The sequence below is a fragment of the Maniola hyperantus genome, chromosome 11 (assembly GCF_902806685.2).
Source record: "Maniola hyperantus chromosome 11, iAphHyp1.2, whole genome shotgun sequence".
In the NCBI taxonomy this organism is placed as follows: domain Eukaryota; kingdom Metazoa; phylum Arthropoda; class Insecta; order Lepidoptera; family Nymphalidae; genus Maniola; species Maniola hyperantus.
Window position 1 is genome coordinate 10,577,302 of NC_048546.1, and position 16,033 is coordinate 10,593,334.

Sequence of the window (16,033 nt, forward strand, 5' to 3'; positions counted from 1 at the left end):
TTACCTTATTTTGAAATATTTCTTGCTTAATCCGTTTTTTTAGACTTTTGAACTAAAAAAGCGCGATCCCGTCGAGCTACGAACGATACAAGAATACAAGCTAAACAACAGGATATGTTCATGCGCGCTCACGGCGGACGGAAACATTCTGGCTATGGGGCTGGACTCTGGCGATGTTGTGGTAAGTTTCTGCTTCTTCTATATCTGGACTTTTTCACTTTTTACTATTTACTTTTTTACTTTTTCGTGCCGTATCTTTTGATTGCTTGGACTTAGAAATTCGATTTTCCACACCTCCAAGGGATTGTACATTGCATATTAATTTTAATTTGAAACCTCCCTACGCTCCTGAGAAAAAAGAACTTGACATATAGACAGCGAAGTGATCCTATATGGATTCTCTTTTTCTTATTAAGTGTTTGATTTCAGGTATGGAACGTCCCAAACAAACGCCAGCTAAAACTCCTAAAGCACCACAAGACGAAAGTGCAGTACTGCTCCTTCTCCCCCATACCGGAGCGATTGTACCGCTCGTCCGTACACTCTCCATCGGCGATCATGTTGAGCCCGCCCTCGTTCGAGGACGACTCGCAACCGCCGCTCGTGCTGGTTACCATGGCAACGGAGATCGTGTGGTGGAACATCACCTATGTCATACGCACGAGGAAAGTGCTGTGGAAGTGAGTATTTTAATACCTAATAAGTTTTTGAACAATTTCAAGACCCAATTGTGGAGCCGGAAAACGTTTCTAAAACTATTGTAGCTAAGGGCAAAAATAAACACACGATACGACGTCGTGTCGCGATGCGATGGCATTTTGTGGAAATCGAGATGAAAATGTTTCTAAAGCTGTTGTGGCTAAGGGCCACCGCTTGTACCGCTGGTCCGTACACTCTCCATCGGCGACCATGTTAAGCCCGCCCTCATTCGACGACTCGCAACCGCCGCTCGTGCTGGTAACCATGGCAACGGAGATCGTGTGGTTTAACATCACCTATATCATATGCACGAGGAAAGTGTGTGGAATCGAGTGTTTTAATAATAAGTTTTAAACAATTTCAAGATGCGATTGTGTAGCTGGCAAGTGTTTTTAAAGCTACCAAAACATATGCACACGATACGACATCGCATCATGGCACGATGCGACAACGTGCCGCGATGTGATGTCGTATGACGTATCGTGTAAATCTGCGACCTGCATGAGTACGAAATCATGCTGCTGTTGAGGGTACCGTATCCGAAGGTTGCCAATAGAACCCTATTACTAAGACGCCGCTGTCCGTCTGTGTATCAGTGGACTGTATCTCGTGAACTGTTATAGGTAGAGAGTTGAAAATTTCACAGAATGTGTATTTCTATTGCCGCTATAAATTCAAAATGGCCGCTGTGAAAATTTAAAAAAAAAAACTAAAAAGTGGTGTTTTTTGTACGATGGTACGCAACTCTTCGTGTGCGAGTTCGACTCTCACTTTACCGGTTTTTTTTTTACAGTAAACCAGGTGGTTGGAACGTAGTGACCCCAGTAACCAGTCCCATGGACCCCCGCAACGAGACGCCCACACACAACTCTAGCAGCGACTCGAGCGGGGCGGACAATTTCTTCTTCGGCGGTGACTGCCTTGACCCCAAACAGTATTGGAAGGCCAATTGGAAGAAAAAGACGTAAGTATACCACCTATAGAGTAGAAGTTTCTTCAAAAACAAATTCGAAAATGGTGTTCCCTTCCCAGAAAAGCTTTACATATTATTGTAAAAAGTTTTTGTATCCTAGTATTACGAGATCTAAAGAGTTTCAGTATGCGGCCGAAAGTAATGTACATCGACGAGATTTGTAGAGCGTTGTCCCTGTCGTTGAGATCGACAAAACGTCATAGGTATGAGTGACAGAGACAACGCTTTACATAGCCGAAACGTCATTCTAAAGGCCGATGTAGATTACTTTCGGCCACGTACTGTATTTTACATGTGGATTTGTCAACTTTTCAGGTACAAAGAAGGTTCGAAGCGGAAGGAAATACTGTCTTGCATAAAACTGTCTGGTATGAACGCGAAACAAATCTGCCACGACGAGAACTTCTCGTGTTTTGTGACCGTCGACAACCCTGGCCATATACACATCATGAATCTTATGAACTCTTGTAATACGTAGCACAAACTTTTTTTTTTGTTTTTTTAATGATCAAATGTTGATAGATCTCGAGACATACAGATGCTATTTGATCGATAAAGTTGGCGTACGAAAAAAATCGCATATTTAAAATCTCAGCCTAAAGCTATGGTGCAAAATATCGAAGAATAATTAAGAAGAAAGCTTCATCACTGGCAAAACAAAACCAAGTCTTACAGGTCATATTAAAGTCAGTTCAAGAGGAACTGACAAAAGTCGAATATGCCAACAACGTCAGAGTAAAGGGAACCTAAACTCCCTTGCTTTAGGATCAAAGTTCATCCATAATTACCTCCAAGTTTGAAAAAAAAAACTGGTACGTACTGAATAAACGACATGCGAAATGATGAATAAACTACTTTGATAAAACTTTTTAGGGTTCCGTATCTCAAAAGGAAAAAAGGAACAATTATAGGTTCACATCGTTGTCTGTGTGTATGTCTGTCTGTCTATTTGTCTGTCTGTCTGTCGTGTCTGTCAAGAAACCTATAGAGTACTTCCCGTTGACCTAGAATCATGAAGTTTGGCAGGTAGGTAGATCTTATAGCACACGTCAAGGGAAAAATCGCAGATTCGATCGAGAATCGCAGAAGGAGACTCGCATTTGGCCGCTTTTTTTTAGGACCATTTTACTCCGACGTTTTAGTGTTTTGACACTCGAAATCTATCAACGTCGTCCGATTTGTGCAAACTCGAATCAAGAGTACTGAGAGAATCGGCGACACTGAAGTCTGAACACGCGTGTGTGTACGGTTTTTAATGCAAGTAAACTTAGATAAAGGTGCAATACGCACCTTTGTGAAAAGGTGGAACGAACGTGGTCACAAAAAAATTGATAGAAAAAATGTCGTTTTGATTCCACCTTTGTGAAAAGGTGGAACGAACGTGGTCTCAAAAAAATTGATAGAAAAAATGTCGTTTTGATTCCACCTTTGTGAAAAGGTGGAACGAACGTGGTCTCAAAAAATTTTTTAGAAAAAATGTCGTTTTGATTCCACCTTTGTGAAAAGGTGAAACGAACGTGGTTACAAAAAAATTGATACAAAAATGTCGTTTTGACTTTATTTTGTTTATAGCAGAACTCAAAAAAAAAGTACATAGCATTGTGAAATTCACCCTATTCGGGTAAATATATGCGCAATTGTGGCTCAGCTTATATTATTTTCACTTACAATTTTTGACGTACATTGCTTTATACAGCTCATGCTGTATTAATCAAGGCAAGCAAAAACCAGAGTTTATTTTTTATACAATTTAATTTTTTGGTCAAGACAATAATATTTAAAAATGGATTTTTAGGTAAAATTATGTCAGAGGCACAAATATCTTGAAAACATCAACTCTTGATGATTTCTTTAATGGTATGTATAAACAATTAGGGTTACCACTTTTTTATCTATCTCTATTTTTGTTTCCACCTCTTTAGTTGATTAGTAGTGGAAATATAGATTAAAAGTGTCAACTTGATATGAAGTAAGTGAGATATAAGATTAAGTATTAAAAATTAATTATAATAATTAATACGGAATTGAGATTTGAGATCAAACTTTTGACAAACATTTTTTTTAAAATTAAGTACAGTAAAGGAGAGTTACATATTGCATTTAAATAAATACGTAATATAGGACAAAGTAATTATCATTCTTATCGAAGCAGATTTTAGTATTAATTTATATCAATTATTTTAGTAAATAAAAACCTTGAGATTTATAAATAAGTATTAGACATTAACGCTCTCTGTGCGAGTGATATTTTGATTATGTAAATAGTAATCCCGTGATCGTATATTCTATTTTAGAACAATTTTAGTCCAGTTATTAGTCAAATACTGCCATTTTATAATATAAACTGATTTAATTAACAATTTTTTTTTCAATATTAAGTATCACTTTTTAAACAACGAAAAAAACTTTTTTATTTCTATATCATAAAGGATAAAGTGTATGAAAAGTTTTATCAATAACGTCACATAAACGATAAATATTTTGATAGACCGTTACTGGTTCGACCTAAATAGGATAATCAAAAAGAGCTTCCGACACGGTCAAGCGGCTTTTGCTTGATCAAGCTGCTTGATGCGCCCGTCAAGCGGCACTTTTCTCATTGTCTTCGAACACTGTCCGAACTTCGCGTCATGCTAAAATATAAAATCGCATCAAGCACGCGTCAAGCACGTAAATGCTTGACTTAAGCATCAAGCAAACTTCATATACAGTCAAAATGCTTGACTCAAGCAAAAATCTACGTGCTTGACGACAAGCCGCTTGACCGTGTCGGAAGCTCTTAACGGTCTACGGTATAGACAGAATACTCTTATCTATCAATAGTTTATTATATTATTAGTACATATAAGCGTAAAGTAAACGCACAATTTTACTTAGAAAGTAGAAATCGTAATAAACATCGACTTGTTATTTCTAAGCGTTTTATCAATTTTTACGATATGTGTATAATTATTATAGATGCATCTCCCACCAATATGCCTTTGTTTTATAACTAATGTACTTTAAGTATCGTATTTTTTACTGTAATGACACTTCTCAACGCACAGATTAGAAGAAAAAATAGATGGAAATTCCATAACTTTTTCTTTTGCTACTTAGCAATTTCCACGCAAGAGTCGCGGCCTGTCATACTCATATAAAACTGTCTTATTGACAGCGGTGATCGCTTTACATCATGACAGGTCGCGTCCAAATAGTGACTGGAGTCTGGAGTTGTTGAATGTAAATAACCATACAGAATCAACCTACGCATGTCACGCACAGCGTGTCGCTAGTTGCAATGCATTTGGGCCTTTATGCAATCATCCGTATTCGGTTCGCATCCGTGATTCTTCGAAGCGGCCGTCATACAAATACGTACACTCGATTCGTATTTTTTCACGGATCCATCAAATCACGGATAAGTGCACAAAGGCCCAGGTTGGTAGAGTAATCTAGCTTCCCTGAATCTGTTTTATTTCTTAATAGGTCGTGCTATATCTAGTTTATCTTTTAGTCTTTTGTCTAGCACTATGTGCAATATAATCTGAACACATTCAGAAAATTTTCTTATACTCCAAAATTTGAGTTGTGTCATTTTTGTAATGTAAATAAAATATAAATGTGTAAAAATAATATTTGTAGATAAGTCTTTTTTTATGTATTTGATGTAATGTATTATATCAAACTAATTTTAATGGTGCTATCGATGTCGGATTTGAACTTTGAAGTTAAGTTTACTTAGAAATTAGATTTAACTGTGTGGAATAGTTTTGAAGCGGCATGAAAGAGGGTTTTGTATAGCAATCGAATGGACTGGTGTCTGGTACTGATTTTAAATAAGAAAAAACTTCGTATTTCGTTCAACACCATTCATTTGTTCCACAACTTATTTTTTTATAATGTAAAAATATAAAGTATTCTAAAAATAAACATTATGTAGATATTTCTAAGAAAAACTTAAATGCTCAATGTATTGCATTTTTATCTGTTCCTAAATGTGCTACAGTTTTTTTTTATTATGACAGCAGATTTTTAGTAATATTTTTTATTATTCAGGTATAAAAATAATATTTTTCATTTTATTTTCTATGAGATTTTTAAATAAGCATTACTCGTATCTTCCAAAAAATACAGCAATATTATTATATAACTTTATATGATGGAAATGTGTATCATGATTTCTTATTCATGCAATATTAATAATTGAAATACTATTTTTATAAGATAGAACATTATTTTGTAAACATCTCTTTACATTCTTAAATAAAAGCATTTTTTCTCACTGCCTAAAATTTTATTAATTCCTGATTTCCTTAAAATTTCCTTAAACTACCAACTCTTTCATAAAACTACCGCCTAATCATTAATTCCTGGCTACGGCCTTGGAATAGCCTTTTAAAAAGAATTAGAGCTAAAAAGTTAAAAAGAACTGTCTCAAGAAACTTGTTACCGCTACTGAGATGTACCCGCCCAGGTTAATAGTGTTCTCTTGCCTATTATTTTTAGACTGAAAACTAAAAATTCAGCTCAGCTGCGTAGTGATTATGTACTCTTTGCTTAGAATCATGCGCGAATTTTTTTAAGATATTGTCCTCGCACGGTGGCGCGCGACAGTCTATATCTTCAGTCTGGCCCGCCAAGTGCACAAGAAAACAAATCCCTATCTCGAGTGATGGCGATTTGGTGGCGATCACAGTATCGCGTCTCATACACGGCCGCGAACCGACATGTAAAATGTAACCATCTGGCAACACTGCTCAAAAATTAATGAAATCGCACACCCCTCACATAGAGTACCTAAATAATAACACTGGAAACCTGCTGAGCAGTTAACTTGATTACTGACTCTGCATATCCTATGTCAGTGCGCAGCACCATTGATCTATTGAAGCTCAGATGTAAAAAGTACTCTGTACTCAGCACTCACCTCTAAGTCAAAATCGCACACCCCTCACATAGAGTACCTAAATTATACACTGGAAACCTGCTCAGCAGTTAACTTGATTACTGACTCTGCATATCCTATGTCAGTGCGCAGCACCATTGATCTATTGAAGCTCAGTAGGGCGATTGTCTAAAACCTGCATCAATCATTATTACAATCCCAATTGTTCTGATTGGCTAAATTTGTGCGATTCTTGTTGCAACAATGCATTGTAGCCAATAGTGAGTGAGCGTCAACCAATCAGAGATGATTGCGATCATGACATTGTAGCTGTCATTCTCCCGCAATCGCGCAGCCGATGTAAAAAGTACTCTGTGCTCAGCACTCACCTCGAAGTCGAATACACTCACTCGAGCATTCGAACAACCACCGAAGTGAAACTGGAGTTGTGTAGATCAATAATTATTACGAAAAGTAACCGTGTAGAGCGAGCATTATAACTAAAAAAAAAGCACAGAACTGGCATCGTGTAAATCAATCGATTAAAAAGTAACCGTGTACAGTGAGCATTATGACTCAAAAGACTAGAGTCCAGAGCCATTCAAAAGTTACAGTTTCAAATTCCAACGGATTTTTGAAATAACTGTCATTTTTATTGTCGTTTGATTCAACTTCTCTTTACAGAGTACATTCGTGGTACATTCTCTTCTCAAGATTGGAAATGCAAATGTGATTTCAAATATTATGATTGTTGCCTCAATGATTGGGAAATTATAATTATTTCTTACTTCATGTTAATTTTATAAATAGTTCTGTGCTGTGATTTTTGCAAATATTAGTAATATTCTCTGAAAATATGGCCCAGTTTAACTACCTCAACGACTTGAAAACTTTAGCAACAATAGACGGGCCCTTAACTCGTGGACCGCTCCAACGCTGGGTAAAGAAGTCTAACAATGAAAACATTAACCCATCCTTGAGCACATCTACCAAAAATATGTCGAATATAAATCTAAGTGCCTGTAATCAATCTATGCAAAAGTTGTCTGTTTCTGGAAATTTAAGCTGTAACAACAGTGTTCTATCCAGCAACAAGACGCCCACTAGAAATGAGAACAAGAAAGGAAAAAAAACTCCTTCAAAAAACAAATCTCCAGGTAAGTTTCTCATATTACTTACTTTTTCTTTACATTTTAGTACTGAGACCATATCTATTGTTGAGTGCATTCCACTGATGTATATCTATCTAACGGAGTATGATCAAGTCTTCAATGTTATGGTTATATTCACAACCTATTTCCTGTAGTAAGACCTAGCTTAGTTTATGATCATCTTGAAAGTTAGTCTATAATGTTTTACATACATTAAGTATTTATTAAGTTTGACTTAGCAGTTAACCTGTAGTGAAAGTAAACATAGACATACCTACTCAAATTTTAAAGTATAAGTATGCATTTACTTTTTGTCAATGAATAAAAACAATAATTTCAGGCCGATCTACAACTCCCACCCCTAACAAACTGGCAAAGACACCAAACAAAGCTGACAGATTCATACCTTCCAGGAGTAACTCTAATTTTGACTTGTGCCACTATATGGTAAGTGAATGTATCCATTTATATTTATCTCTAATCTATTCTGCATGCTGGGGAGTTCTCCATAGCATTCACAAAAGTTTGTGATGGTTGCCAATCTGCACTCGGCTGGTGTGGTGAACTAAAGTTTCTCATTTACTTGTACATTCCAAAACAGGTTTTTATTTATTTTTATGCATAATAGCTTTTGATTTATCATGCAAAATGTGGAAAAAATATGACTAGGACGGAATCCTTGGTGTCTGTGGTGGAGTCTGACTCACACTTGACCGGTTTTTTAATTAATAACTTTAATTATGATAAATAATCAATTTAAAAAAAAATTGGAAATTCATGGAACACCAAAGGACATGGCCAGTGGAACCAAGAGAGTTTGCTTAGGTGTCAAAAATCTATGTGCAGCAAAGATTGTTTTATTCTTGGAATTGTTATCCATACTAATATTATAAATGCGAAAGTGTGTCTGTCTATCTGTCTGTCTGTATGTCTGCTAGCTTTTCACGGCTCAACTGTTCAACCGATTTTGACGAAATTTGGTACAGAGGTAGCTTGCAACCCGGGGAAAGACATAGGCTACTTTTTATCCTGGAAACTTTGAGTTCCCACAGGATTTTAAAAAAACCTAAATCCACGTGGACGAAGACGCAGGCATCAGCTAGTATTCTATAGTTTTCAGATTAAAAAGTTTCAGGGGTCTAAAAAGGGTCTGAAAACTGAGAAAAATAAAGAAAAATTTTAAAAAAATAAGATTTTTATTTATTTGTATATTATATATAATTATATATATATAAACTGAGAAAAGTAGAGAAAAATTTTGTCACGAAATAACTCTGCCTTTCGATACCAGGTGCGCCTGCTTCCACCATTAATTCCATTGAACCATCATCTCACAATGTATAAAAGATGGAAAGCAGAAGCAATAAATAATTAGATATTTTAAGTATAGCCTTTAGCCTTTTTCAGAATAATAAATCCATTGTAAATTAGGCCTTAATTTTTGAATCTTACTGTAAAAGCTGAAATCCTGCCCATTTTTCCAATTCCGAAGGCAGACACTGGTCCTTTATTCATCAGTTAAAGTTTAGGCAGCGAAAAATGAGGCTAAAAATATTTCAACAGTTAAACCGCGAGGAAGTAGAAGAGGTGGCGGCACAGACAGTGACTGGTGAAGCTATAGGCAGAGCCCTGGCAGACACAGAGCCTGGACGTCTCCTGCAGTACACCTGCAAAGCACCTGCCGCACCTGAGGGCTACCAGAACAGACTTAGAGTGGTATATTCACAGGTATACACTATAGCTCATGGTAATGTGTGTGTGTTCTAATTCTTAATAACTCTTGGCCTGAAAAACTACTTCAGTTTACAGGCTAATAATTATTATTTATACTCTATCTGCAAAAAAAGTTAAAAGTAGGACTGTCTTTGTTACATAATCCCATCCAAATTATAGAGTCAGTGAGGGTTAACCGTTTTGAGACACCAACTGTGATGACAAACTAGTTTCTAAAACCATTTGAAATTCAATTCAGAAATTTTTCTGAATTGAATGCACTAATATTGTTTCTAATATTAATTGCTTGCATTGTTATTTGTAACTAACTATTACTAATATCATAATTAATTGATTCATAAAATTATTGTAGGAGGTCAGAGTTGTATACAGTAGCCGGCAAGAATGTACATCAACATTTAGAATGAGATTTGGGCTTTGTAGAGCGTTGTCTCTGTCATTCATACCTATGCATCATTTTGTCTGTCTCAACGACAGAGATAATGCTCTATGAAACCGCTCTCTTTCTCAAGGTTGATGTCCAATATTTCTTGTGGGCTAATCCATTAAAATTTCTTGTATCTCTTATTTTTTAAATAATCATTCATTTAAATTTAAAATAATAAATATGTGCAGGCAAAAGTTCCTTCATCAGTGAAAAACACAACTAGATACATCCCCCAGGCACCAGACAGAATATTGGATGCACCTGATATCCTTGATGACTATTGTAAGTATTTATTATTATTCAAGCTTGACAAGCCTGCATAAAATACTTTGTGCTTGAAAAAAATTATTGTTCATGTAGGCTCGCCATACTTGAAATTATGTAACTCAGCCATAGAAATAAAATGCTCAAGAAATGAATTTATTTGAATCATTTTGTAATTTTAGTGATTTAGTATTTTTCAAAGTAATGTACAAAGCTGGGGTCAATGCCCCAACTACGACGCGGCATTAACTCTGAGTGGCCTACTTACGCAACGTTCATTGACCTTGAACGTTAGTCAGATGTTTTATTTGCAATATATCGTGAACTTTTACAAAAACTAGGATATTCTTTTATTTTTTCGCGTTTCTTTATGGTATCATATCGGTACTATCACCTGTCTTCGTTTTTCCTTGCGTTCTGGTTACACCCTGTATAATTTTCGTTGAATGTCAACAGATCTGAATCTAATAGATTGGAGCTCATCAAACATACTAGCTGTAGCGCTAAGCAACACGGTGTACCTCTGGAACGCAAGCACGGGGCAAATAGAACAACTGCTAACTCTGGAAGGCTCGGAAACAGTTTCGTCCGTGGCATGGGTGCAAGGCGCCAGCTCCCACCTGGCAGTCGGCACATCTTCCTCTGTTGTTGAACTGTGGGACTGCGAGAAGATTAAGAGGTTGAGGGTAAGTTTAATCTTGAATTGGAAATAAGCTAGTTTTTCTGTTGGAAATTCTCAGTAAGTATGTTATAATGCGTGTGTGTACTCCCGAACCTTAGAGAGCACGAAAAGCTGTCGGATCTGCGCTAGATCTCTCTCTGGTCTTGTTAGATTTCTGCCCATCAGGCTTGAGAGTGAGGGAATAGAGTGCACCTGTATTTGTGCACTAGAGCCTCGATAAAACGGTTAAAGGAGCGGACTCAAAACCGAAAGGTCGCCGGTTCAAACCCCACCCGGTGTACTATTGTCGTACCTGCTCCTAGCACAAGCTTTACGCTTAACTGGAGGGAAAAGGGGAATATTAGTCAGCATCATAAACTTGGCTAATATTCTTTAAAAAAAACGTGGTCTATCAGCTTAATATGTCTCATAGCACAGTGCTATTAGAGTATAATTTTGTTTGTGTTAAAATTAGCATGCCGTTGACGCGACCTTGAAGTTTTCACCAATTCCAAAATCGCCCAACGCACCTTAAGAAATTTTCACTTAAAAGAATACTATTTGCAGATAATGGATGGGCACACGGGTCGCGTGGCGTCGCTGGCGTGGAACCTGTACGTGGTGTCGAGCGGCGCGCGCGACGGCAACATCGTCCACCACGACGTCCGGCAGCGCAACCACGCCGTGGCCACCATCAATGCGCACACGCACGAGGTCACTAACTGGCTCCGTCTACGTCATATTGCTCATTGTTCTCCATACCCAGGGTTTTTGAATGGCCTAACTTTATGTAAAGGAGTCATGAAAATTGATAATTCTTGAGATAATAATGCAGTGGACTTCCACTCCAGATCCTTCCTCACAAAATGCACAAGGGAGTGCCAAAGGCGTGACTGTTGAATACATGTCTATCTGATATCCATACATATTAAAGGAGAAAATAACTTACATATCAACATACTACTCAAGAAGCTTGAAATTTTGTATTTAGGTTCTCTGTCTAATGGCGGTTACGCACTGTAGTGTATCGTAGAACGCAAGAGGGCGACACACTCTGTGGTCGGCCATCGGTGTGGCGCTGGCTGTGCGGTGTTCCGGGTACATTCACATCCACTTGTGAGATCGATTTTTATTAGTGAAATAGACATTAAACGCACTCATCCGATCCGAATCCGTGAAAATACGTTCCTTTTTGTTTTGTATGGAAGCTTATGACATATTATGTCGTAGATAATCGCTGGTATTCTCACGGATGACGGATATAACTCAGATGACGAAAGTGCAGTGCGTAATCGCCGTAAGAAAGTATTTTTAAAAATTTCATCTGAGCGAAGCCAGGGTAAGTCAGCTAGTATTTGTATAATAAAGTTCTCTTCATTGCAGGTGTGTGGTCTAAAATGGTCGCCGGACGGCAAGTACCTAGCGTCTGGCGGTAACGACAACTTGCTGAACATCTGGCCCAGCGAGCAAGGACAGCACTACAGCCAGACGCAGTACATACATCAGTTTAAGTGAGTTGTTATTGTGTGGTCTATAATGGTCCCCGGACGGCAAGTAGTTGGCGTCAGGCGGTAACGATACCGAACGTCTCTCCCGTTCGGAAAGCTCGGCCCTATATCCAGCTGTGGACGTCAACGATAATGATGATGATTATAATGATAAAGTAGTACTTTGCGCACTTGTAAGATAAAGGACTATTATCATACTTGTGCAGTAATAGTCTTTTTTACGGTTTTGAGTGTAACAAAAGCCACTATACAAGAAAAACTAATTGTTTTCAGCCAGCACCAGGCCGCAGTCAAGGGGCTGTCGTGGTGTCCGTGGAGCGCGGGCATACTGGCGTCGGGCGGCGGCACGGCGGACCGCACCATCCGCATCTGGAACGTCAACACGGGCGCCAACCTCAACACCGTCGACACCAAGTCGCAGGTGCTTACAATGGAAAAGGAAATCTTGAAACCGAGGCTGATATATACGTTACTTAAGAGTTAAATGAAATAGATTTATGTCAGAGACAAAAACTTAAGTCTGAGCAAAGTCAAAATTGCAATAAAATTTATTACAATTACTCGCGGTTGCAATAAAATTAAATGCGCTTGGTTTTTTTCCGCAAAATTAGTCCGCAAAAGGTTTTTTTAATTACATCATGTAATAAGTAAAAAATAAGGCTTTTAATATTTGGTACTAAATATTTGGTCCCATCTCGATAAAAGTTGGCGGACGATGCTTTTGTAAGGCAACAAAAAAGTCAACGTGTACAGTATCGTAAAATATTATTTGTATTATTGCAGGTGTGTTCGATAATTTGGAGCACGCACTACAAGGAGCTAGTGTCGGCTCACGGCTACGCGCAGAACCAGATCATCATCTGGAAGTACCCGATGTTGACGCGCGTCACCGAGCTGTGCGGCCACGAAGCGCGCGTGTTGCATCTCGCGCTGTCGCCTGACGGCACCACTGTGCTGTCCGCTGCCGCTGACGAGACGCTGCGGTGAGTGTTCATGTAGATACCTCTAAAAAGAATGTGGTCCAATATTGGTCACATACAAAAATATTACCGAGGTAATTAAATATTACGCACTTGTGCAGTAATAAAATATTACCGCACATGCGTGATAATAACATATTTCAACACTTGTGCGATATCAAAATATCGCTGCGGTCAACTGTGCTGTAATATTTTTATCACACATGTACGGTAAGTCTATATTTTTAACCACTTAACGAGCAAATATATTGAAAGGTATATTGCTAAGTTTTAACTATCCATCTTCAGCCAGAGACATGACGAAGTTACCAATGAATCCTACCTAAACGATTCTTTCTTACTAAAATCTCGATTATTCGTTTGTGCAATCAACTTTTTTTATTAGATATTTAATCTGTACTAAATATCATATTTTTTTATTACAGACTGTGGAAATGTTTCATGCTGGATCCGTCAAAAAAGAAGGAACCGACCGAATCGAAGGCAGCAAAATCGATACTTAATATGAACTCACTAATTAGATAGGTTCTATCAACCCTCGCTACTTAGATAGATAGAAAGTTCTATCAACTCTCGATAGTTATATAGAAAGTTTTATCAACTGACTGCAGTTGAGTACTGCACTAGACTGCATTTTACGAAGTTTTATGTAAAATGACTGCTAAGACTGATTGAATTGTTTGATGAAAATATTTTCGCAATTGTATATATAACATAAAATGATAACGTCTGAATAGACGCTATAAACGGGGTTATATATCATAACTTTAGTGACGACCACGGGTATAGCTGGTGTTGAGTTCACAGGATACAGGACAAATGTGTCAATCTGACTGTGCTTATGAATTTATGGCGCCTGTAAAACGAGATAATCAGGGTAAGTCCCATTTATTCCATAGAACTTGATTTCATCGGACAAAATGATACAAATTCATCCTAATTTGTTCCATACTACTATTCTGTATATATAAAATTCAAAGTCCTGACTGACTGACCTATATAACAACGCACAGCCTAAACCACTAGACATGAAATTTGGAGGGTGTATTCTTTGTAAAGAGTAGGTATCCACTAAGAAAGGAGTTTTTGAAATTCCTCCCCTAAGTGGGTTAAATGGGGCTTGGAAGTTTTTATGAAAGTCCTCTATGTTTTTGAAGTTACAGACATGAAAATCTGGATCTAAAGTTTTAAATAATAAAAAACTGTAAAAGTTATTTTTGAAAATTCAGCCTTAAAGGTGTTAAAATAGGGGATGAAAGTTTGTATAAGAATATTTTAATTATTATAATAATTATTAACTTGAAATTTGAATCGTAGATTCTTACTAGGAGGTAGGTGTCACTTAAGAAACGGGTTTTAGAAAATCGCCCCCAAACCCTCCGCCACCTCCAAATCTGGGTAGAATGGAGGAGCACTATAGCTTCGTACCGTTTGTCAGAGGTCAGAAGTTGAGCCTCTTGCCCCTAGATCCCCCTCCACCTGACCCTAATCTACAAGTCAAAGAAGAAATCTTAGATACGGAATATGAGAGAGGAGAGTTCTTTAGAGAAAATCGTAAACAGTTTTAACTTTAAGCGGTAGCTACGGGTAAATGTGATACCCTGTTGGGGTAGAAAATAAAAAATTTAATATGAACAGAAAGTTGCCGGATATTTTATTTCGAGTCTTGCCCTAGATATCTTTGACTCGCACTCGACACCAAACATATCCATGATCGTTATCAAATTTGCTATGGCCTTCTATATTATGTTAAATGTGTTTTTAAATAGATATTTTGTTTGAAATATTTTTTCGACTGCCGTAGTTTTTATAAATATACCTTATTTGACTAAACTAAGAAGTTGAGGTCGTAAAATGAAGACGATCTTTATTTTCTAATAATTGAATCTTTAATCTTAGTTGTTTCAAAAACATTTCAATAACGTATTTCATTTGAACATTTCATTACCTCGGCTTCCTTAAGTTCTTTGTATAATTTATGTCGCTAGTAATCGTTTTGTGTTATTTAAAATGAATGAGTTGTGATTTAAGATCATTTTAATGGTATTGATACGGTTATATTTTATTTTCAATAAAGGTTTCGTGACTAAAATATTTTGTTTATTTCTAGTAGTTTCCGTTTCCCAATATTAATATTAACGCCTGCGCAGATGAGGGACAGTCATCGGGGTACTTTTACATAGAATAACGAACACAAAAGGCTAAAATTATCCTGTACAAAAAGTCCCCGAATTGCGGAGGACATCGACAGACCCGACCGCGCAAAAATATGGGGTCTTCGAAAAAAATAGAACTAACGTTCCAAGGCGTGTCAACGCACAGGGCGGATTTAAATTTGCTTCGAGTGCTCGAATTTATTCGTTTCGAACAAATATCGCACACCGTTTGCGTAAAGTCCGCGGCAAGTTCTCGGCAGACATTTTATCCACGCTTCGGAGATTTTTGTCTTTCATATAAGGTTTTTTTGAAACTCCACCCCTAGAGATAGCGGATGATGTATTAAAGAGGTACTAATTCTGTATACGAAGGTCCGTCATTTTTCAATTTATAACATATCCTTTAAAATTATTAGGCTATCTGTTATAAATGAAGAAATACTAAGTGTTTCACAATTTTTGACAATTTCATAATCCACCTCGTAAAGGGTTAAAAGAAAGTTTCGTAAGAAAGTCTCTTTCTGTACGATTAAAGAAGTATAATAGGTACGTTTAAGGATTTTGAAAAATTTAATCCCGTTTTTCAAAAATTTCACTCTAGCAAATCCCGGGC

General features: G+C 37.2%; 2 protein-coding genes and 1 long non-coding RNA gene across 4 annotated transcripts in view; 2 read left to right on the forward strand and 1 right to left on the reverse strand.

The window, feature by feature from the left end:
- The window catches only part of Dark (Death-associated APAF1-related killer), a 28,550-nt gene extending 24,951 nt beyond the window's left edge, over positions 1-3,599 (forward strand). Inside the window, exons 17-20 of the mRNA XM_034973215.2 lie at positions 44-181; positions 430-680; positions 1,493-1,663; positions 1,988-3,599. Of these exons, the coding sequence (XP_034829106.1) occupies positions 44-181; positions 430-680; positions 1,493-1,663; positions 1,988-2,150 (723 nt within the window). The 3' untranslated portion in view covers positions 2,151-3,599. The remainder of the gene's footprint in view (positions 1-43; positions 182-429; positions 681-1,492; positions 1,664-1,987) is intronic.
- LOC138403002 (uncharacterized) overlaps positions 1-16,033 on the reverse strand; it is a 66,535-nt gene that overhangs the window by 6,129 nt on the left and 44,373 nt on the right. The window lies entirely within an intron of this gene.
- Positions 7,211-15,350, forward strand: LOC117986378 (cell division cycle protein 20 homolog). Of its 2 annotated transcripts, none has more exons than XM_034973211.2 (11): positions 7,211-7,696; positions 8,031-8,137; positions 9,254-9,418; positions 10,040-10,133; positions 10,572-10,801; positions 11,344-11,490; positions 12,160-12,287; positions 12,558-12,705; positions 13,068-13,267; positions 13,690-13,789; positions 13,822-15,350. In XM_034973211.2, exons 1-10 carry the CDS (start codon positions 7,396-7,398, stop codon positions 13,787-13,789), a joined length of 1,620 nt encoding a protein of 539 aa, XP_034829102.1. In that variant the 5' UTR covers positions 7,211-7,395; the 3' UTR covers positions 13,822-15,350. The 2 variants fall into 2 exon arrangements, with proteins under 2 accessions (XP_034829102.1, XP_034829101.1); XM_034973210.2 differs by having other exon boundaries at positions 13,853-15,350.